The 27700-nt window shown below is 36.2% G+C and overlaps 1 protein-coding gene across 1 annotated transcript in view; it reads right to left on the reverse strand.

Annotated features, from left to right (window-relative positions):
• Positions 1-20500, reverse strand: part of CADM2 (cell adhesion molecule 2) — a gene marked incomplete at its 5' end in the record, with an annotated part of 63280 nt that extends 42780 nt beyond the window's left edge. Inside the window, 2 exons of the mRNA XM_009071039.1 lie at positions 1310-1429; positions 20322-20500. Coding sequence (XP_009069287.1) covers positions 1310-1429; positions 20322-20500 — 299 coding nt within the window. The remainder of the gene's footprint in view (positions 1-1309; positions 1430-20321) is intronic.
• Positions 20501-27700: the final 7200 nt, after the last annotated feature.

Raw genomic sequence — 27700 nt, forward strand, 5'->3', positions numbered from 1 at the left:
ACAATATTCACTTTAAAAATAATCTGAAAGTTTACAAAATGTAATTTCAGGTTTGATGTCAGTTTATTACATGGAGATCACAATATTAAAATACCAATGCCCTGTGGGGGAAGAAGTTGGGTGATCTGATATATCACAGTCTTTACACAATGGACTTGCAAGTTAGCTCAGCTTATTCTTGCAAATTAGGCAGGTCACTACAACTGATCACTTTAAAAATAATCTGAAAGTTTACAAAATGTAATTTCAGGTTTGATGTCAGTTTATTACATGGAGATCACAATATTAAAATACCAATGCCCTGTGGGGGAAGAAGTTGGGTGATCTGATATATCACAGTCTTTACACAATGGACTTGCAAGTTAGCTCAGCTTATTCTTGCAAATTAGGCAGGTCACTACAACTGATTCGTAACAATACTTCCAGAAAGAAAAAAATTCATAACTCTGTCTTAACTTTCCTGGTCTAATTTTACCTCATCATGTGAATTCTTGCAGTGTGGCAAATGAACATTATCCCCTCTCTCTTTGTGTAATGAAAGCTTTCAAGAGACCACGTAGGACCCTACTGCCATTTCATTTGCTATGAGAGATTCATAGCTACCTAGAAGATAATAATCTGTGAAACCTTACACACACATCTTCCCTATTTAACAGTTATCTGATCAGTCACTGAATACAAGAGTAAAATTAACCATTAGATTTTGCTCATAAAGAAATGAAGCATTACTAGAAACATTTGAAAAACTGTAACAGACAAAAAACCCAACCGGATGGGGGGCAGGAAGGGGAGAGAGAAATTTCAGCTCATTTATTCTAGTTCTGGTGAGATAAAGACACCCCAAAATTAGGAATACCTTAAACTGTAAAAGACTGACAAGGGTGATGTAATGTGATGCCTCTTTGTTATCAAGCAAAACTGCATCAACAGTAATTCCAATGCCAAGACATATCTTGTTTTAAATGGTAGCACCCAAAATAACCAGTCTTAAAAGGTCATGTTTATTTAAAAATAGCTTGCTTGCATTTTACATTCATTTACTAACCTTAAAAAAATTAAATGCAAATGTATACAAATAATTTAAGCATCCTGTCGAAGTTCACACACACTGCTAGAGCAATGAAAATATTCAAGGTCATATGAAATCTTTCTTAACCATGTACCATCCAGTGGATTATTCTATTAAATATATAATGAACTAAAAAGTTTGAACCCTCTCTTTAGTAATTTCTATCTTTCTTAAAATTCCAACCTATAATTTCCTATTTATAATGTGTTTTCCAGGCCATAACAAAGAAGCATACTGTACCTCTGGTGCTGATGGCTGTGGCCGATGTGGTTGTGCTGGCTGTTAAGGCTACAGTGGTTGTGACTGTTGCAGTGGTAAGGGAGGGGATGACAGTAGTGGGAAGCAAAGTGTTGAAAACATCTGGTGAGTGGAAAAAAAATATAAAATAAAATCATATCATGCAAACAATGGAGACTCATAATAATGGTTTAATTTGTAAATACAAGCATGTTGAAAATGACTAAATTAAAACATGATTAACACAAATTATTACAGGTACAACAGAGTACCTTTAAATTCTTGACATTTATCACTCTCAAATTTTATAGCCAATCATTGAGAATACGGAATTTAAAACTCTGTTATAATGAACAAGTTTCCACAGATCTAGAGAGTGACAGTTTAAGTGACAAGAATCCATTTCTTCGCTGAGCCATTTTAAATGTCTCATATAATAGAAACCATATACGGATGAAACATGCTGTGTCAGAGTGGGAGATGAAAAAAAACAACACCATCATGCTAAAATAAACACACACATGTTAACAAGAAATGGCTGTATGTTAAAACATCCACTTTCAGACAGACTCAATGGAGGGAAAAATGGGAGAAAATGCTACTAACTATAAGAGCTGCTTTTTCCGGATTGCTTTTCTTCTTCCCACACATTTGTTTAAGACACAGTTGTCTGCTAAGATCCAGAGCAGAGTATATTTCAAAATCTTTACCCTAATTAGCAAGCACAGTCATCTTTCAATCATCCTTAACGCTTAAAATTTATTGTTAGTACACGCATCAGTATTTCTCTAAAACGGCTTTGAAGTAAATATAAGAAATGCTTATAATATTACTATTTAAAACCCTGGCATACATGTCAGAAAAAAATGCACAGTCCTGGTGACAGCAGCCTACAAAACCCTTCAGCTTTTGATCAAGTAAATGCAGGTATGCCAGGCTTAGGGGCGCCACTGTTTCACTGCAGAGGAACCAACAACGTCTGTTGCAAAATGCTCCAGTACAGAGCAGAACATAACCAGATGTAGAGATAGAAAATACTTTGATTACACTGCCAAAAGCAATAAAGACCAATAGGACTTTACTTATAAGGGGATTGCAGATTTTAAAGAACAAACAAACAAAAGCCCTCAAGAGAACTAGAGAAAAGCATTTCCATGAAGACATAAAAAACATCTGACATTTTTCAGATTATTTACACCGCAGGTTTAAAAGGAAAGGACTTGTTTTTCAGCAGTTGATGGTGAGTAACCCATTCCATACTGATTTCAGTGAAAATATTTCTGAAGGGTGCTATTCAGTGCAATAAAAGAACAAAAATCTGACCCACAATCTGTCTTCCCTTGCTGTGGAAAGAAATGCAATTGGTCTCTGAGTACCATCAATTCTGACTGGAATCAATGGAGGCTGAAGCAGCTCAGAGCTCTACAGTATTGGGCCCTACAGAACACACTTCAGACACAGGGTCCTTGAGTTCAGCATTGCATAATTACTCTCTTATGACTTCAAAGTAGCATGCTTACCTTATTTTCATACTGGATGACAGATTCTTTTGCAACTTTAAAAGTCTCCTTTTTAGTTAACATCTAGAAGTCACCTAAATTTTTTTGTATTCCTCTAGTTTTGATAAACACCAGCACTATGCTCTTTGGAATCTATACTTGTGGGATTTTTCACTTCTGACTCTATCAGAAAACAGCATAAGATCCTTCTTTCATCTGTTGTACACTGTTACATAAATCTATCTCTCAGTACAAAATATTTTCAAACAAGAAAAACTAGAACGGGCTTTTAAAAATCCCCACAGTGTAGCCACATTAATCACCAGGAAAAACAATATTACCTGGAGTGTGAGCAACACAATAATTAAACAGAACTGAGTATAACAAGCATTAGAAATAAATTAACACGTTAAAAAGATACATCACATGTACTAATCTATGCAATTTCTTCTCAGAAAGGGAAACTCCTTCCCTGATAAGTATCTGCTAAAAATGAAACCAAACAGAAAAAACCCACCTGTTTCATCTAGAGAGCAAAACCTTGTTTATTAGGAAAGCTTTACAAATCATTCTTGTACATTAAATCTAATTAGTGTAACATAAGAGTTCCATTAATTATCTTTCTTAACTATACCATTTACTTAACACCCTGCAATGACAAGTTATGGATTTATGACATTGCTATCCATTCTGCAAACACACTGTCTACCTATTTTAACGAAAAACAGCTTACATGAGTCACTGGTGAACTTAGAACTTGATTGTTTTCCGGTTTCTCTTCTGATTGCAGCATTTCCAACAAGATTTCTTATTTTAAATGAAAGACTACCAATGAAACATTCTAGTTAACAAGAATTAGGATATATCAGTGTTTTAATACAGATGTGATAAATCCATCTTTTCTCATCAGATCTAGAATAATGAAAATTTGTATGGAAATTAGTTTCCTGATTAAAGGCATACACTCTAATGCCAAACATCAAAATGGCAACTTATCAAAAGCTTCAAATTAAAATATATGTTCTCAAAAGAGATGTAAATACAAGCAATAGCATTGCTTTGTTTCTGTCCTTGCAGAGTATGGTGAAATTCACTGCGCAAGTGACTACAGTCAGCCTGCTTTTCTCACAGCATTACAAGTACTTGCTCTTAAAGACCACAGTACAAGATCGCAATGAGGAATCAGCAGCCTGAGGAACACTACATTGCCCAAGCAATGAAGTCTGAATCTGCATTGACTCTAAAAATACTGGCTTAGGTTCAAGGCTCTGCCCAATGGAATTGCTTCATTAACGACATGAGAGTCGGCAACAGGAATGTGTGAAGTAACCAAATAGGTGACAGCTCTCCAGACAACACATTTTCAAAGTTTTGGACCATATCTCACCCTTAAATCCTATTCTGCACAGCCCAAATCCAGGCAAGCATTCTGTAAAGCTCCACGGTGAAAAGCCTTATGTGTTTGTGGTCCCCCAGTCCTACTGAGTCTAACAGAAATGCTCTTTATTGGTTCTACCAACAAGATTTATGGACTCTCATGAAAACGTTACTTTTCTTTGTCTTGCAAATGCTTTTGCATAAGAGAATGCAAATATACACTTCATTAAAAACAGAAATAATGTACAGTAGTCCTCAGTCTCCCATCATGTACTGCAGGTGTAGGAGGTTAAGTGGGTTTGGAAGTTCTCAAAATCAGACAGACTGCAAGTAAAAAGTGATACTTAACAACCTAGGCTTCTGTTTAAGACATATGGATCACTGTGTTTTATAGAAGGTGTGCTGTTTCATTTTCATGCCAGAAAAGGGAATTACAATTTGACCTGTTTCTAGTCCTGCAGGACTTTCAGGCAATATTTTTTTTTAAATGCAGGGCACACCTATCTTATATCACTAGGGATGCATACGTTATGTCATCCAGAGATCCCTGCTGGCAGCTGCTCAGAAACATGCTATCAAAGGGACTACAAAGATTTGTTCTCTTGAGCTTTCTGTCAAGAAGGATCTGAACAGAATGGATTTACAAATTTCTGCCCAAGAAACCTGTGTTGGAGTGAAACTTAATTCTGTTTCCTTGTCTTGCAATTTTTGAATCTAGTTGTACACAAAGTTTAGCTGAAAACAAATTTTTGTTTATGCCACTCATGCTATTAAACACCAAGGATCATTATGACCAAGAGACCTTGCAGAATGGAACTGTTTAATTCAAGTAGCCATATCCAAATCACTGCACCAGATTGCTATTTCAATAATACTAAGGTATTAAACCTTAGCCTCCTGTGAGGCAGAAAATAGCTATTTTTTTGCAGATAGGGAACTAAAGAAGATAGAAAAGCCATGCTCAGAAATCTAGAAGTCAAGCAATGATTGTCACCACTAATTCTGAAACCTTACTTCTAAACTGGATGTTTGTTGACAGACAGATATTCAGTCAAAAATCCAATAATGTATATAAGTTGGCATTAATACAATCAATTCAGAGAGAACTAATTGTTCCCATAAAAGTCATTGGAAATAGAAAAGAAAAAGAAAAAACCTTCACACCAAGGGGCATTACTGACTCCAGTCCCAACCCTTTTTCACTTATGTTCCCACAGATTATACAGGTAAGACCTGAACTGGATTTTAGACAAAAGAGATGGGCTTCTGACCTCTCTTTATGGGCACAGGGAGGTTTGATCTCAGCCAAGAGTCCTCAGTGAGGACTTGACATTTATGTTGCAGTTCATTAGGTGCAGGGAACAGTATTGCAAAGTTTTAGAAAGGCACTCTTCATGGCCACTACTCTCTGTTAGGATGCCATCAAGCTACACTAGCACTGGCAAGGTGAAGGCAGACAGCAGGTAATTTGAAGGCTGATTCAGAGTGGACAGTGGAAAAAGGAGGAGCATGAAGTGCTTTGTTTGGTCTGGAGGGTGTTATAGTGTTATATGAGCAGCTCAAAACACTGTCATGCCCTGCCTGATAAAAATTTCCTGTTTGCCTCTCTTTCTTTCTTGAATTGATGCCATATTCTTCTTATTAAGACAGAAGACATTTATCCCTTTAAGTGCAGAGAGCCTGGACAATTTACTCTCACTGCTGATTTGGCCCTAAGCACTTTTACTCTCCATTTCCAAAGAAATGAGAAATGGTTCTGTTTGGTTTAGCAGGCTTATGTGAAAGATAGATCTGACCTATTGAAAATATTTGACTTGTTTGGTAAAAACACAACCAATATTTTGACATGACTGAGCACAAATCAGACAACAATAGCTGCAGCTGATAAAAATGTAAAGGCTTTTGTTTCAAGCTTGACAAAGGCTGACAGAAAAATTAAAGGACAGAGTGATAATGATAGATGGCCCTTGCTGTATTTTGACTGAGAATGAAAGAAATTATAAGTAGTAAACTGAACTGAGTGATGACCTACCTGAGAAACAATCTCACTACTCTGTGCAAAATTTAATCAGTCTGTGGTATGTAGGACTAAATAATTTAGCAGGATTTTAAATTCAAAGGGAGCTGCATTTACCCTTGTTCCAAGAAAACAGGATTGAACGAAAGGATCATGCAGCTTGAATATCATGTGCCAATAGCTTCCTAGCACTTAGACTGACTGATCATGAATGCTCATGGACATGAGGTCAAGGGGTTTTTTTTACTAATTGATTCAGATTTATGAAACCCTGAAATGGCAATTATGTGCTTGACATTTCTGCTAGCAAATCAGATGTCATTAAAAATATCCAAACCCTTTTAACAAAAGCTCCATATAGACCTATATCCCCAGTTATACCATTACAGACTTCCGGTGGATGAGTTCATCTTGCAAGACATGGAGCTGGGCTAAAATGGTTACGCAGCTTAGAAAGAAAATAAAATAAATTCACAGGGTCCCAGGATTTTAAGACATTTCATGGTCCTGTAGATTATATTAAATGTTACAAGATGTGGGACATCTCATTGAAGTTTGATTAAACATAATTTGGCTGCACCATCAAGACCGAGAAAAAGAAACTAGTGCAATGCAATACTAGAATTTAGATCCCCTTTCTCTTCTTTCCTATGTTAGACACTGGGAAGAACAATGGTTTTCTGTTCTTATGCAAATATTTATAGATTGGTGGTTGGTTTGTGGTGGGTTTTTTCCTATTTCAAAAGCAATAGATTTCAGTAGCAAATGAAGGAGAATGAAGTATTAAAAGTTACAGCAAAAAAAGACTGTCTCCTTCTGTTTTCAAAGAGCCAAGCAAAACATTGGTATCTATACATCCCTGGCCCAAATTCTGTCCTTAGGAAGTTGAGACTATAGCACAAAAGGACAAAGCTCATTTCAATATTAGTACTTAGTACTGGCAGTATGGTGTCATCCCAAATCACTTAAAATAGGGCCTGATATCACATTATGGCACATTTTACAACACACGCTCTGACTAGAATTGCATATGACAAAATAAAAAATGTGATGAATATGAAAAAACAAGGTGTAGTAGCAAGTTATTTCTGATTATGCCATCTCATTTGACATTGAAATATGAAGAAAAAGTTGCCTGCCTTAAATTGTCCTGAAACAACTCCTCTAGTGAATATCTCATTTATTTTGTGCATCAGAGCAACAGCAGGACTCAGAAAGACTATGGGTGTGTGAAAGGCTGATTTTCCACCAGTACAGCCAGGTCAAGCTCAGGTGTGTGAGCTGTCAGCAAACAAATAGCTGTAAATCTCAGGTAGGTGACAACAAAGAAAAAACGGATAGGAAATGCCTCAGTGTGGTAGGAAGGACATGGTAAAGGAGGATAAGATCTCAGGGCTGAGAGCAGTGACCAGCTCTGAGACTTCCCTCTTGTCCCTCAAGGTACCTCTGCCCAGGCTCAGGCCAGCCCTCAGGAGTGCTGTGGGGCTCTGGGTCAGGTGGACAGGAGGGGTATTTAGGTAAGACCTACCTCTACCACCTTCCATGGGGCAGAGAATGCTGATCTGAGTCAGCCCCCACACTTCCTTTTGCACAGATCAGAATTAGGGCTTTTTGTTTTATAATGCTCATGAATACTTGCTAAAATTCAATGACTAGCAGTAAACACAGAAGAAAAAGGCTGCTTTTTTTTTTTTTTTAATGGATAGAAAAACATGACCTTTCTGCACAGCACAGATGTTGCCACAAATACGACTTTGTCACCTGGAGACTAGGGTAGTCTGTTGCACACACAGTTAGTGGAGCTGCACACAGGGACCACAGGAAACCTGAATCAAGCATTTCACAGGAAAACATCTAACATGAACATTTAAGTATGGTACTGCTGGCTCATAGCTTTCAAAATGTCGGGTTTGACCTTTCAAGCCCTCAGTCCTTACTTTAGGGATCATTTTACTCCCCACAGCACTCCACTGAATTTGCTATCAGCAAAAGCACTCTAGCTGCAGCTCCCTTGAAACAGAAAGAGAAGTTTGCAATGAAGGCCCTGAGATGCTGGAACACGCTCCCATTTCACCGTCCATCAGACTCATTGTTTGTCACCAGTCTAGTCATTTAAAAAGCTCACTGCTCTTACTCTCAGTGAAGCAGAAGAATAAAAGGTGACATAATGTAGTATCTTACAATACATTCACCCTTTGCTGTTCAGTTTCAGTGGGGCAGATTATAGGAATTGTGACATCTGTACTATAGAAAATGAATAGCCCGTAATGCCTTATTTCTTAATTTCTATTTGTGCCGAACCAGGTGATACATAGAGAACATAAAAGGATAAATTTGGTAAGATAATAACTTAACAAGGTGATTAGATATTGAAAATTATCCTAGTTCAAGAAAAATTGAAATTCTCAAGAAGGCAAATTCTTTCATACTGAAGAATTTGTTTTCAAGTGCTCTAAGTTTTACTTTATTAATGGCTATTACTGCAAAATGTACCTCTAAGGACAAATCATGCCAAGTATTCAACAGAAAGATTAATCTTCCATGTGCTGCAGTTCTATGAATATAATACAGTATACTTCTGGAGTAATTTGAAGTATGTAAGACCTATTTTTTTCCCTAAAATTACCATAAATTTTGCTAGCAGTTAAAAGAAGTCCTTTCCCGTTCAATAGTAGTCATAATAATAAATCCTATTATTTTAAAGGAGTCAATCTATCTTGTATACAAGCCCATCTTTCTAATTAAAGTAGTTACCAATACTGCACTGAGCCAATCACTGAAGCTTATGCAACTTCTCTGAAAGAAATTAAGCAAAATTTGCAAAGCATGCAACAGGCTAGGAATAATAATTTTTTAATTCAACACTTTAAATAAAAGGTAAAGTTTTAGAGCATCATTTGAGATTGCAGCCTCAAATGAAAAAACTTTACGTATAAAAAAGCATCGATATGCAGTAAAAAATGGATCTCTGCCTTCAAGATTTGTAAGATCATTATTTAGACCCTATGGACCAAATGTTAAGGGAAAAGAGGCAACATTATTCCCATTTCACCGCTTGGAAAACGAACACAGAAGAATTAAGTGGAATGTCTTATATTTTACAGACTTCTGAGCCTGACAGGGGAGTTCAGAACAGATCCCCTGAGGCTTATTTTAATCCTCCACTGAAAAAAAACCCCAAAAAACCATAAACACAAAAGAAAAATAAAACCTCTTAAAATTCTATTAAAAAAAAGCAGCTGTCCTTATACCTGCAGTGCCAATTTCACTGCATTCAAGACAAAATGTTACCACAAAAGCCACCAAACATCCTATATGAGTAAAGTCAGCATGATTTTCCCCAGAAGCGCAGCATTCTGTCACTATTAATATGGTGTTCTAGGCCCATTGCCACTGCTTAAAAATCACATTAAAGCTGTGATTTTCATTTTTATTCCTTTTAAGTAAACAGACAAACCATATTTCCTTGTTTTTCCAAGCCATAAAATAGGAGTATTAAAAATTAAATGAAATAAAGTACCGGCAGCTGGCCCTTGAAAACCTGTAAGGAAAAGCCAATGCACAATACAAAAGCAGCCTTGAACAAAGATGACAGCTTTCTCAGAATGACACTTGACTCTTTCTGTGCAAAAAAAAAAAATAAAAAATTTGCAAAAAGCTCAGCCAGAATTGCACCGAGAAGAAGAAAGAGGTCAAGTTGAATTTTCTAAAATTTCCCTGTTAAGGAGATGTGTTGAAACTAAATGGAGGTAAACAGATTGCTGATCTCTATTTTATGATCTACTTTCATTTCTCTCTGTAATTCAGGACAAATCACTGAAATTTCTAAAGGAACTCAAAACTCACTGCAATAATTGCAAGGATAGCAAAAAGAGCTAACAGAGAATGTTATTTATTTTAAATTACTTTTTTTCATAATAAAATCAAAGGGGTCCAACACTAATCTGAAACACTTCATCACAGTGGGAGAGCTGTATCTCATTGAAAATCACCTTGGGAAAGTGAATGGCATCTTTGCAACTTAAAACATATAGAATATTGCACTTCATTGCAGTGTTTTTGACTAATACACTTAATTATCACTTTCCTATCACCAAAGTATATTACCTAAGAAAATAAGGTCCTATCATTCTAGCAGGCAATCTTTTACACTCTTTTTTTCTTCTCTCTAAAGAGTTTAATTCCTGCCATGACTTTGGCTTTGTGTAACAAACTACTGTGAATGGTAGGATACATACAATATAGTCAAGGCTAAATTTTGTTAAAATAATCCAGCTTCCCTTCAGGCTGGCAGATATTTAGGACCTTAACTATTAAGCCATCAAATAGCATAGATCACCAATGGAATATCACAGCAGTTTTTATAAAGCATGCTTGATCACATCTGCTAAATTATTAAAAAAATAATAAAGAAGATATACAAATCAGTGCAAAGAGATTTTAGCTCCTGCTTAGGAATGATGAAAGCCAGCCAGAATTCTCCTCAATCAACCAACCAAACTAGCACTTCAACATGTCAATGTCCTTTAACTCCTCCCTGCCTCCTAGCGATCAAGGATAAGGAAACCTGCAGAAAATATGAAATACAGAAACCACTGGGGGAACAAAATCCACTAGTGCAATGACCCACAGTACTATCTAAAGAATAAAACACTTCACCCATTCCTACAGTTTTACCCTGCCAAACTTTTTTCTGTCCTTCCTCCTATCCTTTGATTTGTTTTTTCCTTCACTTGCGATGAGGATTAATATGGGCAGTTCAACTTGAAAGATACACCTTCCTCAGGCACAAGGTTACCAAGAAAAACAATTTTTTTTCTTCAAGGGTACATCTGGGGAGTAAAAAGTTATGTGGATACCAGTGAAGGAAAAGTAAAGGAAATGCACATCTGAGTGTAAAGTAGATCAAGGGAAAAACAAGAAAAAAAAAAAAAGCAAGAAAAACTTTAATTCTTCTGTCTTTGGGCCTTCTAACACAAGTAAAGTAATCCTGACTGAAAATTGTTTGGATCACTCTAACAAAAGACAAATGACCTTACACCATAACATGATCACCACCAGTCAAAGCAGATATCTAAAGACCTTGTTCAGAGGTAAGTTGCTTCAAATGGGGTTAGAGCTTTCTCAGTGCTAGTGAGGGAAACACAGCCTAGTTAAAGAAGTCAGGGTGTTGTGGGTGATCCTCATATCATATTCCATCCAACTTTATCACCCCTGGTAGCAATGTTTTTTGTGGGATTTTGGTTTGGTTTGCTTTTTTTCTCCATGCAACTTGAGAGTGGTTTTGAGATAGACCCTTACTGTCCTCCTGATTAATTTTTGCTGTCTATTGCCTTTTTCATGGGAGTCATACAGAAAGATCAATGTGATGAGCTGTTCTAAAAGCTGCCCAAACTCTTTGGAATCCCTGAGACAAAGTCAAAGTGATTCACAGTAAGGCACAACAAACCAGATCCAAAGCAGAAAGTCTATGATAGGATTTAGCAATAAAAAATGTTACTTTAATTACAAAGCAATTATTATTAATTATAAAGCAGTTATATTACATCAAGAATTCAAGCAGTAAGAGCTAGAAAACATACTTTGTGATTGCAGCTTAGGGGAATCCATTTTGGAGGAGAGGCTAAAGACATTTGAGGTGCTTACACAAGTTTAGATTCATCCTATGCTGTAAAGAAAGATGTTAGGAAGATTTCTAAATTTCATTCAGGAAAGTTTCAAATTTTTGTGAGCTGATCTGTGTTTTAGTTGAAAAATAGTGAAAAAAGTGGGGAAATACCTTATGTGCTGTAAGTAAAATGCTAATAGAATACTGTAAGAATCATTTTTTTAAGTATTTTTTCCTGTATATAATATAGAAATGCAGGCTAAGATACAAACTCCAGAAAATTTATGAAGCAATTAATAATTAAATTTTCAAATAGCAAAAATATAATAATCAGTATTAATAATTATTGACACCAAATTATGGACGCTAAAAATATCAATGGCTTGAGACAAGCTCAGCAGGTATTTCTCTCTGAAATGCCATGTTCATCTTCTCATGTGACGAGGGACCTTAGATACTTTCCCTTAGATGCTTTCTATATTAAACTGTCTTTATTTCAACCTATGAGGTTTTCTTGCTTTTACCCTTCCAATTTTCTCCCCCATCCTGCTGGTGTGCAAATGAGCAAGTGGCTGCGTGGTGTTTGGTGGCTGGCTGGGGTTAAACCATGAAAATATCATTATCAAATAGTCTTAAGCTGTGCCAGGTGAAGTTTAGGTTAGACATTAGGAGGAATTTCTTCACAGAAAGTGTGATTAGACAGTGGAATGGAGTGCCCAGGGAGATGGTGGAATCACCAACCCTGGAGATGTTTTAAGACTGGACATGGCACTTAGTGCCATAGTCTACTTGACATGGTGGTGTCCTGTTAAAAGTTGGACTTGATTATTTCAGAGGTCTTTTCCAATCTAGTTGGTTCTGTGATCTGCATTCCACATAGCACCTAATGATGCAGGAAAGATTTCAATTTAGAAAAATCACTAAGTCACTTCAATAATATCTTTATGGTTTGAATTTTCCTAATAATCAATGATGTAGACAGAAAACAAAGGTCATTAGCAGGTCTTAGACTATAACTTAATCATCAGCCAGAAGTGAAATTATTCAGTTAACAGTTATATTTTCTTCATGAAAATTGCATATGATGTTCACAGACATGTTAATTTTACAATCTGACCTCTCAAGGAAAAAACCTCAGTTGAAGTAAAGTTCAAGAAAGTTGTAGGTATAAGCAATAGCAAAGTGTGAAGAGAGCAAACTGCTACTACAGCAAATCAGTGATAACAGCAGTATTTTAGAAACACATGGCACTGAAGATCAGTTAAGACAGTTCTTTTCAAAAGAGCAAGTTCAAGAAGCACTTTATTGAATAAGCTCTACCCAAATGCATGCATCCAAAATATTATATTTATGGACTGTTGTGTATGGATGAAACACCCTCATTATAATTTAAACACATACAATCTTTTCCTTTTCAGAAATCACATAAGAAATCCAAATCAAGAACTATCACATTAGCCAATTATATATGAACAGAGAAAATTAAATTTTTTCAAGAGCTGTGTGTTACTAAAGACATTATCCCAAACCACAGGGTTTTAGAGTAAGTGCATCTATTCAGATAGGAATGAACTCTACATAGTAGAATATGTTGTTAAAGGTTGGACCTAGGCAGAGATCTGCTGTTGCTGGAATACCCTGAATTCAATTATTTCAATGAGTACTCTAGTATGGAACAAATGAAAAAACACCAAACAGAATCTTTGTATGTTATCAAACAAAATCACTTTATTTTAAAAGTTTCCTTTCATGAAACCCAGTATTTTAATGGAAAAATGTGTAAGTGTCAAACACATTCCCCAAAAGTATTAGTGTGGTTTGGAATGTGATTTTCTTGACCTTTCCAAAATAATTTTAATCTTATCTGGAAAAAAAAAGTATTTTACTTTTGTAAAGTTATCATAAATGAAGAAAGATCAGTTCACACAGCTCAACTACAGGCCTCACCATTCAAGTATTTATCAACAGAAAGCAATTTCAAAGTAGCTGCCTTGAAAGTGTTCAGGGGTAATAGCTGGACAATTCAACCATAAAATTAAGTCAACAATTCCACCATAAGTTTCTTGACAGACTTCTCATACCTGAAAATGTCAACTAAACACTATTCTTCTTTTGTCCAATAATAAAAGTTATATTGCACACTGATTTCTTAATTCATCTGACTGTTTGACATTCATCTGCATTGTGTTTTAAGTTCTGGACCACATCATCTAGTGTAGCCATGAGTCTTCTAGAGAAGTCAAATTTAATATTATGATAATGATTTAATAACTTAATGTCATTTTAGAACATTGGTGCGTATGCAAAATGAAAATATTTCAACACAATTTGAAGGGCTATGCTTTGAAGAATAACACGTGAATGGAATTTGCTTCGTGTCTACAATATTAACTTTAACACAGGGTTATAATGAGCTACCTTCTTAGGCCTAACACAGCATAATGTTGCTCCTCCACAACTCAGCTTCTGAAATAATACTATCCAGCTGATGTGGGATAAGATGATGAAGAAAATATCTCTTCCTGGATAACTAATTAGACTTCTGTTTGATTAGGTTTGTTTGTGGGTGTGTACGCATGCATGCATGCTGAGGAAGAGAAGAGAGAAAAAGAAGAGATAGTTTGGGGGAAGGAAGGCTTTTGAGACAGAGAAAGTCTGATTTTCATTTATTTATTTTTCAGCTGAAAGCTCAGACTCCTCTGTCTGTTGTCTTCTGTACTTTTTAACATATTTTTACTTTTTAAAAGATAAGAATAAGAGAGACTTTTCACTTTTGCTTTAAGGACTCAAAACTGAGACTTCTTTCTTTTAATTCAAACAGATATAAAAAAATAAATCTCTAAGCTGAAAAGCACAGGTATTCACATACACAGAATTTCTAATTAAATTCTAAGCAGTCTTCTGAGCCTTATAATCTTGATATGCCTTGATTGCTCTAAAGGCAATATCGGGGTTTTTTTGCTAAAATCACCCTCTATTGTTGCTGTACATGTTACCATTGTTACATCACACCATGGGTCTGCTCAATTCTCTTTTCACAAAGCCCAGGTTTTGTTCATACAAAGGTAGGATTTTCCCATGGGCAAAGAAAGTGTTTCCTAAATGAGACATTTTAACTGAAATTTTAAAGGAGGAAACTTTAGAAATTGTCCAGCTACTTCAGTGTCTAGGTTCTTAACACCAAAACAGAGGGCAAGTAGATTACTGATGAGTATCCTGCTCCACATGAATGCTTTCCTTCCCACCTCCCCTCTGCCCCTCTAGTGAATGTCTTTAATGTGTTTTTTGTTACATGCTTACAAAGAGAAGGTGTTAAAAAACACTGCAGAAGAGGTCTGTAGTGAAAATATTTGCAAACCAGATCTCTTGCCTATTCAATAAGCTAAATTTTCAAAGAAAGCAGAAAATATCCTCAGCTCCACAGTTTTCTTTCAAATTACTGTTCTACTCACTTTCTACTTTCATAGAGAGATATGCACAAGTGAGCTGGAGAAATAAAGGAAGGAGAAAGGCCCCTGTGAGGACATCACAACAGAAATGAAATGTAATAAAATTCTCATAGTGGGCAAATGAACTGACTAAGATAAAGAAATCTAAAACAGATGGAGGTAATAGAGTTTGTTTAATTTCATATGTGTTTTGGATTCCACAGGATTTCTACTGATTTTGAAAGAAACATGTGTGGATATAAAAGTGCATGGTGCTGGAATTGTGGGTGGCCACAGAAGGTGAACCTCTATAAATGTATTTGGAGGTAGGATTTAATAAACTAAGGTGTCTGGTGCCAATTTGGCATAGTGCTGTTCCAGGTGTGGAGGGCAGTCAGTCACAGAGATTTACAAATAGACCAAAAATTAAGAAATAAGGTGAAAAAAAAAGACCATGAGAGAAGGAGAGTGGATACAAGGGCCAGGAATCCAGGAAATGCGGAGTTTAAGATGACAGTTTATGAGAAATTGAGACTGAGGTAGAAATACTTGAGAATCTATTGAAGGGAAACAAGCACAAATATAAAACCAATTTTAACTGCATACTTGCAGTGCAAACAGCAAAAGAGGCCAAAGAGCTTGTAAAGTTGGGAAGTGAAGAGATCAAGCAGCAGGCTTAAACAAACAAAAGAGAATACTTTTCCCTCAGAGCACAAAACTCAATTCAGGAACTTGTTGCCACAGGTTACTGTGAAAGATAACATGACAAATGTTTTGAAATGGAACTGGACAAGCAGGTGGAATATAAATAATGGACTAGTTAGAAAAGGTGCAGTGGGACCTTTGGTCTTCTACATTGTAGGAGATCTATTTGAAAGTGCAGTATTTTGAAATACTAATGAGGATGTAACTCAGTCTTTCAGTTTCCTTTATTTGCAAAAAATAGCTTGCCCAAGACAAAAATACAAAATAGAGAGGCTGAAGACAAAGAAATATATTATGCCACTTTTTATTCTCCAGAGATACTAAGTACTCTGTCTCAAATGCTTTCTACTGTATGTATAATTAGGGCAATAAGAACTGCCTTGACCATCCACAGCTGCTGATTCATATTAATTTCCATATTGCTCTTCTAGATAATTGCTACACAACACATTATAGCTCTGAATATTTCAATTAATTTAATGTGTGTCTGTAGATTGGCACATCAGGATATTTCACTGAGGTACTTGATTTCAAAGAGGTCTGCAAATTATCAAATGCTGATGTTTCCATTAAGAAGGTTTCTCAGTGATGTAGACTTCTGTCCCTCTCTCCAATGTGATGTAGAACTAAGTCCTCAGTAGTGACATCCGGAGGTTATGAACTACTACTACATACATAACAGCTGTGTCTTCAGCTTGATTATGATGGACCACCTCCTTCCTCAGCTCCAGCTCAGTCAGTGCAGTCATTGCCTAAGCTTTTCAAGTAGAATCTATGTTTTCGAGGTGAGCTACGTAAGTTTGACAGTTCGATGTTTGCTGATGATTAATGACTAGTATTTGGACAAAGGTAAACAAAAAATTCTTAATAAATTGGAAGAGAGTGAAAATTGCCTGGGGCCCATTACCAAAGAAAGGGTGTAATATATCTAGCCAGAATGTGCACTTCTAAAGCACTAAGCTTGCCAATTAGAATACAGAAATGACAACAGCTACAGGCATTAAAGCGTGTGCCTTTTTAACTGTGTAAGACAAATGTTTGTGCAAAATATGTCTTGCCTTTGTACTTCTGCCTATAATCTCTGACTCTATGCCCACCTTCCTGCTTCACAAAGTATTTTTGACATTTAATATTAACAATAGATGTTAAGAAAAAATGATATTAGCGGTCATATTGATTCAGCAAAGAATCATGAGCATATTTAATATCCCATGCCTTTAACCTTATTCAAATAGATTCAATTTCTCTGAAGTCTGATTTCTTTAATTATACTACAAATCTAAAAAGACTTTTTATGTTACCAGATACTAATTGTATTGGACAGATTGCCATTCATCTGCTTATAGCAGTATTTATTTCCACTGCCATCACTTAACATCAAACCAGTATTACCTCATCATCATTTACAGTGGAAAACAATACTACTTTTCTGTATAATTTTGTGTCTAGGTTAGTCCAGTTAAAGGCATGAGACAGTCTTTGCTTGGCTTGTATAATTAATATGCATAAATACTTTACTTGTAATTATACCTTCCATTTTTAGACAATCTTCTCTCTACACTAAAACTGTCTAAATCTTCTCTAAGTTAGGAAGATAACTTTAGAAATTGAGAGAATTAGTAGACTGAGTACCACTGAGAGGGGGAATTCATAGGGAAAGGAATAGAAGTCAGATGAAGCCTTTACATATTAACAAAACCAACAAAAACATATATATATATCTATAAAGACAGAAAATCTGTTGAAGTAGAAGTGAAAAAAACCCCAAAGAAAAAATGTAGTGTAAATCGCAGTACACATAAGAAAAGAAAAGCTGTGAGCCAGGTTTCACTCCCTTGCCTCTGCAGAAGATATAATTCACTAATGTCCCATGTTTCCTCACACAAGGTCACATGGAAAAACTGAATTGGCCATAGTACCTCTCTGAACTTGGGCATGTGATTGTCATTCTTTCTCTCCTGCAACTCCTTCAGGCTCAAAAGCTTCCTAGGAAAACTATTAGTTGTTTAACAACTGTGGAGTTGGACTTCCAGAGGCTCCATTAAGGCATCAGCTGCTAGCACTGAGAGCACTTATGCCTTACTGCTTACAGATCTGGTAGATCACTTTTCCTAGACCTTACTTCCTTAACCTGCAAATTAAAAGAATCTCTTGTAAAGAAATTCTCTCTTCATGCAGATTCCTCCACTCTCTCACATTTTTGTGAACATAACTCTACTTATGCTAAATCTGACACATGCTTGTATTAGAAACCTAACATTCAAGATAAGATACATCAGCTCTAACAAAGGAGTAGGACAAAAAAAAAATTAGATCAACACATTAAGCACAGGAGAAGGGATGAGAAATCAAAGGATACTCCCAGATATATTTAGGAAGATTAAAAAAAATACTTCCATTATTAAATGGAAGGATGCATCTCAGAAAATGATAACAAGTAGGTTTTCTAGCCCCCAGAGAGAAAGAAAATACTGTATAGTTTTGGGAGGATTAGGTTTCACTAGGGATACTCATGAATGCAATGAGCTAAGTAAGAGGTAAGGCTGCTTAAATTGATCTATACAACTGATTGTGCTACACTTGATAAAATAATTGTGTCAGTCTCCTCTGTATTTGAAATAAACTTAACTCTGAAATGCAGTAAGTTGTTAAGCACTAAACATCATCTCATACTCTGTCACATTATTCTCATTGTTTCAGAAGCCTCAGAAGCACCTGACATTTGCCTTCTCTAGTTCCAACACTCGAATTGCAGAAATGCAATTAGGAAAACTCTGGTACTCATAACACAAAAGGTCAGCAATGAGCAAGCTAAACCTGATGACACCTCTAATGTGCTGCCAAACATAACAGAATGCTTCTCAGATACTGAATGATTTTACAGACTGCCATGAAGTTGCTGCAAGATAATCAGATCAACAGGGCGCATGCCACTAAGAGAAAGACACATAGGAAATGGTGAAATATTCTTTGATAGAGGTATATTGCAAAGTCACCACTGATGGAAAAATCTACCTTTATAAAAGGCCATATTTTCAGAAAAAAATCACCCAAATAAATTGGACAGAAAACACAAATGACATAAGTTTCAACATATGGTAAGCACTGAAGCCATTAACTCATCAAAGGCAGTGCACTTTGTGCCTGCAGTCAACAACCAATACACCACCACCTCCAGGATATAAAAGACATTTTTGGTTTTTCTCTTGCAGTAATCAGTGTAAGTAGAGGTTAGAGGGTTCAGTTCTTCTGCTTGTCTTTAATAAAGACTTAGTCATGCAGCAGTACAGGCTCTGTGTTCCTCATGCAAAGACCTCCTCCTTATTTGTGTCACTAATCCTACATAAACTAATAGTGAACTTCAAGAAAAATGAAAAGTAATCTAAGGGTTTCTTTTGATAAATGACATTTCATCAACAGTGCCAATAAATAGCTCATTACTGAAAGCAGCACGTATTAGGAGTTTTCTGCTAGATACCTAAAGGCAGGTTAAACCTAAGACTTTCCAACTATCAAAGAAATGCATATTTGTTATAACTGAATTCATAAAGAACAAATAAAATCTACACAACTCTCATGTCTATTTACAGATTTGCATTATATTTTTTCAACTTATTTTGGCATTGTTATAAGAAGTTGCATTTTTTTTAAATTTAGAGGAAATAAAAAGTATCATCATGAGCTATAGCAGAGCTTTCACCACTATATTCACTTAGAATAAATTCAGATTATGGAAATCACAATCTTCCATAAACTATCACATACACATCTGTGATAAGAGGACATAATTTTTTGAGACTGCTAGATCCATATTTCAAGGTAATATTAAAGGAAAATGCTAATTTTGTATTGTAGTTTCTCCTATACCTGAGCTATATCAATCTATTTCATGATCAATGTAGAAGGCAGCCATTCTTTTCACATGACACATATTGTTGTCTAATTAACGAAAAAAAATCAACTGAATTTTCTCAGTAGCAGGCTAACTTGTGTGAAGTATCTGATGTCCTGTCTTTGGTAGTCTATAAAAATAAAATGTCAAGCACTCATCTGTCCAGTATTTCTCTTCATAGAACCTTTTGTAATCAGCATTACCTGAACATTGTAGGCCTGAGGCAAGTATTTATAAAACACTACCAACACTCTACAAAACATTTTTCCAGGCACTTACTTAGCAAAAAGTTCCAAAGAGAATATATTTAGTTTAAACTGTATGAAGAGAGGCATGCCAATAAAAGACAATACACTGCCTACAACTAGATCATAGCACCAATAAAAGTGCAATTCCAACTATTTCTTGCTATTCTTTCCATAGTGATCATAAGCAAATACATCAGCTTGATAAGTTAGGCATAATATGCATTAATGAGAACACACTCACCATGTACTATTAGAACATATTCTGTGCTGTTTCGACCAATAGGATTTTTTGCTTCACATCTGTATGTCCCATTGTCTGTTTTGTTTAGGAAACTGATGCTTAGCCCCCTGCCATTGACAACCATTCTCTCTGGATCTGGTAGCTCTCCACCATCCTTTGTCCACAGTACTGGTTCTGGCCTGTTGGATTCAAAGCAATGCATTTATTTAGATACAAGAATTATACATATATATATATATGCATATATATATGTATATATACATACATATATACATCAGAAATAGTAGCATCAGAAACTTAGGAATAGTAACCTAACACCCAAGAATATTCAATGACCATTTGAATTACTGGATAAAATGAACTGTCACTATTACAACCTCATCACCCTGAGCGAACTACTAAAGAAAGTGAAAGAACAAGCAGAGAAAAGAAGAGAAATAAAAATGAAAACAGAATGGTACTGGAACAGCCTAAGATCTTACCAAATTAAAAGATAGTTCTCATGAGGTTTCAGGGCCCACAGTTTGGCAAGGTGCTTGACAAGCTAAGTGAAACAGCTTTCCATTTGTGTGATGAGCAGTATGGTTCTGTGTGGCTGACAGGCCTCAGAAATCATGCAAGCAGGCTGAGGTAGATGCAAGTGGTTTGTAAATGTATTCTCAAATTATTTAGGCCATTCACATTCACAAGTGCACTTGCATGCAACAAGTGTTTTTCCTGAACCAGGAATATCATTCTGAAAGCAGCACATCTTACACACAATCTAAATTTGTTTCTGTTGCCGCATTGTGTCACCAGCCTATCCCTTTTGCTACTCTTTCTGCATCCTTCCCTCAAATAATTGCTTGCTACACATATTATCACAAGCAATGTGAGATTTAACTTAAAATCCTGGAGTTTCTTCTTTTGTGAAACCTTTCCTCTTGTACCTCATGCACTTGCATCAAATAGGCAAAGGCAACACACTGGCAGTGATAAGCCCCTAGGCAAGTTAAGGGGACCACAGAGAAGGGAACTGACCATCCTGCAGATTCACATATACCTTCCCACTGCAAGTGATACCTGACTTTTTTCTAAAGACCCTCAGGAAGCTCCACAGGTCATGAGATTTGTCTAACACAGCAGAATGTATTCATTACAGGTATGCAGTATTTACTTACACGTAACAAGATGTACTTTCAAAGTTAAATGAGGGAAATCACCAGAAAGACAGGTCTGTGACTAGGAATGAAAGGTCGGTGTACTGAATCCTGTCTGTCTCACAAACAGACAGAGCACCTCAGGCCCTTAGACGCTTTTCACTTAGGCAAGGTATATACAGCCTGAAGATTCAATGCAATCTTACTTGTAGCTGGTAGATTTGTACACTATAACCCAAATATAAATCTCATTCTTTTGGGTACACTACTTAAACAATTTCAGTCAGAAGCTGTTCTAGATTGGCATATATATTTGGTAGGAGAATATTACATTAGATTTTCCTATAGAAATACCCAGTCATATGACTAAGTAATAAACCAAAATGTAATACACTGTCATAAAATTAGCAGTTGCCAAATTAGTCACTAGTCTTGCTCAAGAAATACTTAATTTCATTAATCTGAACCAGGAGTTTAAATCCTATTATATAAGTGTTAAATCTAAGAATTAAACCTAAATATTTAAGGAGACATATTTAGACAAAATGTGGCCTCATGCACAGAAAAATATTCCTAATGACTGCAATGACATTATTTTCTTTTAAGTTAGGCACAACATGTAAACAAAGGAAATTTTTATGAAATGCACCTACTGCTATACAATCCATATTAGTCTTTTAAGTAAAAATACAATAACTTCCATGTATCCTGAAACATATCAGGTTTATACAAAATTTAGTAATATTTGGATGACATGCTGTTAAAACATCGTTGACCTTATTACTTAGGCTGGCTATTCTCTGAAGTTACGATTTTTTTTTCAGAAAATGATGTAGCCAGAAAATAAAGCAAGGATTAAGAACTGTGTAATGGGTCTTATTTATACCACACTGTAAATATGTCTCAATACTCTTCCTCATGTCTATCTAAAACACATGACACACAGTATACACACTTTCTTTCTGCTTAATGTGAACAGGGAATCTAGATGTCCATGCTGTGGCAGAAACATTGCCCTACAGGGTTCACAACATTAAAGTGCGATTTGCTTTGATATGTTAAGGTGGATTTGTTCAATTTTCTAGCAAATTCCTCATTGTTTCCCATTTACCAGCTTATTGTGAATGCAGTCCCAGGAGTGGAAACTCTGAAACACTTCTGCTACAATGTGCACCATTACCTGCATAAATGGCGTGTTAAAGCAACTTCTGTGCAGTGGTAATTTATGGAACTTCCATTTTAAATTGAAACTAGATGGCATATCCTAGGGGAAAACCCATAGGATAACAAATAAGTATGAAATGGAGCCTTAGATATAAATTATTCAGGGAGCTTTGTCACATTGTAATAAACCAACTCCAGTCTTACATGGAGCACTTAGCTATGGCTGCAAAATGATGGGTGGTAGAAAAACCATGGCTTGGAGAGAGGAAGATCTGCACACTCTGGGAATCAGGGAACCTTCTAATTAACCATTAATATTAAGCCATCCTGTGCTGTATTTGAGGAGCAGCAGAGCAATTCCTGGGCTGTAGGCTCACAGCTGACACATCCTGGTGGCTGGGCACAGCTCTCACTCCATCTCACCGCTCTCAGGCACGATAGTGCCTAAAGCAGCAGTTCTGTCACAGACACAAAATTAAAATTTGCCTGCATTGCTGGGAAGCTTTGAGACACTCTGTTCTAAACAATTCACTAGTTAGGCAGAAGTGAGCAAAAAACATTAGACATGCTCATGCACCCAGGCCATCATGCTGCTGTGGTCAGCATCAAGGCAATGGCTGTTTAAGGAAAGTGTGTGAGTGGGGCCATTTTCTGTGGTCTACTCATCCTGCACACTGTCACCATCCAGGATCACTCTGTCAGGGATGCTGGAGAGCACATCTCTTGTCCTCTTTTGTATCTACTTAGTATTTAGACCTGTTGCCTATGAGTGTCTCTAACATCTTTTGGAATCTGCTTATACTGTCTGTCAACCCAGCCTTCTGCAGCAATGAATTCTCCAAGTTCCCTACCTGCTATGCAAAAACGTATTTATTTTTATCTGCCTTACACTGATCTCCTAGAAGTGGCAGTGAATATTGCAGGATATGGTAAGTAACACTTCTGCATATTATAATCTTGTTATGAGAGCCTAGTACTTAGCAGGCCCCTCTCTCCCCCTCTTTCTCTGTTTATTTGAATTTGATACCTTCTAAGATTATCAGCAGGGGAAAAAATTGCAAGAAATAAGGACAAAGGAATCTTAACTTCAGAGCATATTGGATATTCTTTGATAATTGCCTTGGTACCTTCATTGTACCAAATCACAAATGCAGCTGAAACACTGATGGGGAAGCTTTCCTTCTCTGATGCAAGGCACCATTAATAGTGAATTCCCCATAGTTTATTCTATTAAAGTGCAGATGGGTGCAGATCCAGACAGAGGTTCTTTCTTTTATCCAGCATTCTGAAAGGGATACTTAGGTTTGACATGCTAACACCTGGCAAATACATACACTCCTAATACTGCACATTTTTCTCTATTGCATAAATCTCAAATATTGCAGAATTTCAGCTTCCCCACCCCCTCCAGGAGCTGCCATTATGCTATCTATTACTGTGTGCACTGGAACAAACAGGGTGTCCCCGTGCCTTGTATGTATGCTTACTTCAGGTTGAATCACACTTATCAGTTTAATACCCTTTTTTTTTTTTCCAGACAATCCTGAAAATATCTTCCTTGGAGCACAAAGGCTATACAGTTGGAATGAGCACTATGGCCACTAATGCAATTGCACACTACCACCTTCACACATCTCATGGCATAAACAAGCTCACTGACCCACTGTATCCTAACAGGAGCACACAGCCTGTAAATACCAGTGCAGTAACCCAAAGAACAAGTCTGTCCTCCCTTTTTTGCCATCTTGGATAAGAGGTGCTTTTCTACATTTGTGGTTTAATCCCTCCCACGTGAATGTTGTTAAGTGGAAATGAGCTGTGGTGCCACTGAACCTCTGCATTGGGTTGAAGGAGGTGGCAGAGCTGAAGCACCAAGATGCTGTTTTCTTCTTCAAAACACAGTTCTGCTTCTGGCTTACCTGCTCTAATTTGCTCCTAGTGTGACACATTTTAAAACAAAAATAAAGAAATTAAGCATGCTGTAACGAAGAAATTCTTCCAAAGACACAGCTGAACTGTGACAGACCATGATATTTCTTTGACTAGTATGTATTGCTTTCATTGATTTGACTTTGCACTTAGCTGCTCGCAGGGGCACTATCAGGACTGTGTTAAACTGAAAGAAGCCAGAGAAACTAATCGCAAGCATTATGAACAATGACTTCCCTGCCTACCCCCCAGACCCTCAAGAAATATGAACTCTGTACTTCCTCTGATGCACTGTTAAATGGGCTTAGATTTTGTTACAATTTATGTTTAATCCTAACTGAAAAGCCTAGAAGCATTCAGTAACTGACTTATAAAATGGAACTAGCTTTTAGGATAAATAAATGATTTTGTTAACTGTCTTTGTGTTAGCCTCAAAGCCAAACATAAAAAGCAACAAAATTTGGTATTCTTTCCCAGTCAAACTGAAATGGGACTGTAATGAAGGTATCATAACACCGGTGTGAAGTTCCACAATGATTCATGCTTTATATTGTGGAACAGGTTTCTTGCAAGTAACTGAACAAAGAGTTAGTAAACAACACAAAATTATTTTCTAATCTTGAGGGCAAGAAACCAAAATAAGTCAGAGAGAAAGGTAAGGGTAAACTGAAATGCAATGGAAAAAGAAAAAAAGTTTTAAAAACCACAGTCAGATTTGATTAGAAAAAACACTTAGGCACTGACTTAACTTTTCATGAAGTGTTTATATAATATGAAAGTCAACAGTTATATTAAAGCCCACATTAATAATTTTTTATAACTGAGGCTTTTGAAATTATACAGCAGTATTTTAAAACATGTTGGTTAATTTTCCGTCCCTTTCTCCATCCTTAATGAAAGGATTGTGGGGTTTCAGTGCTTTCTTATAATTCTCCTTTCTAGTGATATCTTTATATCTACTATAGATAACTTACCTTTCATTTTAAAATGATTCATGTATCTATTGGATTACCTCTTCTTTCTGAACAAAGTGAATCTAAGCAACACAATCCATTCACACTTGAAAGTTCTTGGCCCTATTATTTTTTGCTGCCTTTTCCTGATCTCTGTGTACAGAAAGGTCATGTACTAAGTGTTCTTAACTGAGCCCTTAGTAAACAACACTTGAATAACTTACTGGCCAATAATAGTAGCACAGGATAACATTGTCATTTCCATAAGATCCAAAAAAACCTTCAAAACAACAACAAAACCAATGCCACCTTTCTACATATTCAATCTCACTGTAGATATTGGCATCCAACACAGTATCTAAGCATCCTGTAAAATATTTGTAGCCAGTGGGTAAAAATAAGAAAAGTGGAAGAAGAATCTGAGGAACACTAACAAGACAAGCAAATCCCTTATTTTGAGTACAATCTTCTGGAGCAATACCTTTCACTTCTCCAAACAGGACTACACTTGTATTCTCTGAAGTCCATAAAGACATAGTCTAGTCAATATGCTCAAATGAGTATTTGAAAATGTATCATTTATCATTCATCAGAACAGTTTTTGTTGAAGCCTTGGTGTGATGTTAAAAGTTATCTAAGGCAATGATTACTTCATTAACTTGAAGCTTACAGTTTCTCTGTATGAATAAACAGGATTTTTAGCTTTGTCAGTTAATCATCCAGTTGAAAGTCTAAACCCTGAGGGAACTTCTTGTTTATACAAAGTCTCAGTCTGATGAGTCATATTGGGATGAGCTGGTTTGGGAACATTTCATCTATCAAAAACATCAATATCCACAGTCACTAGCCTTTCATAAAGGGCTTGGACAGTTGGATAGATGATTTTTATTTCATGAGATAAGAGCTCTGAGATTTTGTAGTCCTGCAAAGCCTAAGTGACCTTCATAGAGTGCTTTTCTCCCCAGAAGAATTAGTCAAGAACATCCTAAGTATCTTTTATGAAGTTCTCTCTCTATTTTGAGAAAGAAGCTTTGAAAATCTGAATTGCCTATTATATTTATCTCTACTTTTCTCTTTTAAGCATCTCAGCAGATATAAAGTAGTCTAAGAATATTCATGATGCCCTACACCAATGTTTTTAAAATGGTTAAGAATTAAATTATCAACATATGTCAAAAATGAGGTGATGACAAAATATAGATTTCTATTTCTGATATGGTAAAATAATGACAAGAATTTGCAGCAATAAAGACAACAGAAACAACAAGAATTGTTAACGACAGTTACAATGTTAAAACATTGCTTAAATAATAAACAAGGAGAGGTAACAAGAACCTCAAATGGTGTCAATATTCATCCTTTACAGGGAAAAAAATGAGAACGCCAAAAAAAAAAGAAAAAAGCAGAAAACAAAACCAAATTAACCAACAAACAAAACCAAACCACCCAGCCCTTATTCTTTACCATTTGTCCTGGACAAAGATAAAGCCTTTGTTTTGTTCATCACAACTACATTTCAGTGACAGACCCCCTTGCTTGTAGTTTGCTTTGGATAAATCAAGCAGTCCTCTCACCTTCACTGGATTACAGGTGCTAACCATGTTGATAGGATAGACTAAATGTGCAGCTGAAAGTCCTTCTCCCTCAGCAGCCACTGACAGCAACTGATTAAAGTGACTCAAGAAGAGTCTTTTCAAGGCCAAGATATTTATTCTTTTACCGAAAGATACAAAGTATATCTTGTTACAGGGTAAAAGTAATTTTTCATATTCATATTTCTTCTTACCTACACACTAACCTTTCCTTGCTACCAATTTTAAGGCTCTTTTCAAGTTTAAAACTTTTGCCTGTGAGAACCTCACTGTTCTTTTTCTGCCATAATTCTGTTTTCTCCTCATCAGGTTGATAATACATTTTCCTTTATCCTTTAGTATATTTAAGAGTATAGGACACCCTTTCACCTAAGGCTTTCAACCCTTAACACAACTGTGTAGTGCTGCTGGTCACTGTCTGGATAGCTTTTTCCAATTGATCCATTATAAATGTAACTTCTCTGAAACTGCTTATCTGGAGTTTTTCCTCTTGTGCATATCATATACCTCCTCCCTCCCCAAAATGTTTCCTTTGTTAGTCATTTTCAAGAAGGCAAGGCAATATCAGACTAATATTCTGAAAAGTGCATAATTCATACATA

Source organism: Acanthisitta chloris, unplaced genomic scaffold (genome assembly GCF_000695815.1).
Source record: "Acanthisitta chloris isolate BGI_N310 unplaced genomic scaffold, ASM69581v1 scaffold9483, whole genome shotgun sequence".
In the NCBI taxonomy this organism is placed as follows: Eukaryota; Metazoa; Chordata; class Aves; order Passeriformes; family Acanthisittidae; genus Acanthisitta; species Acanthisitta chloris.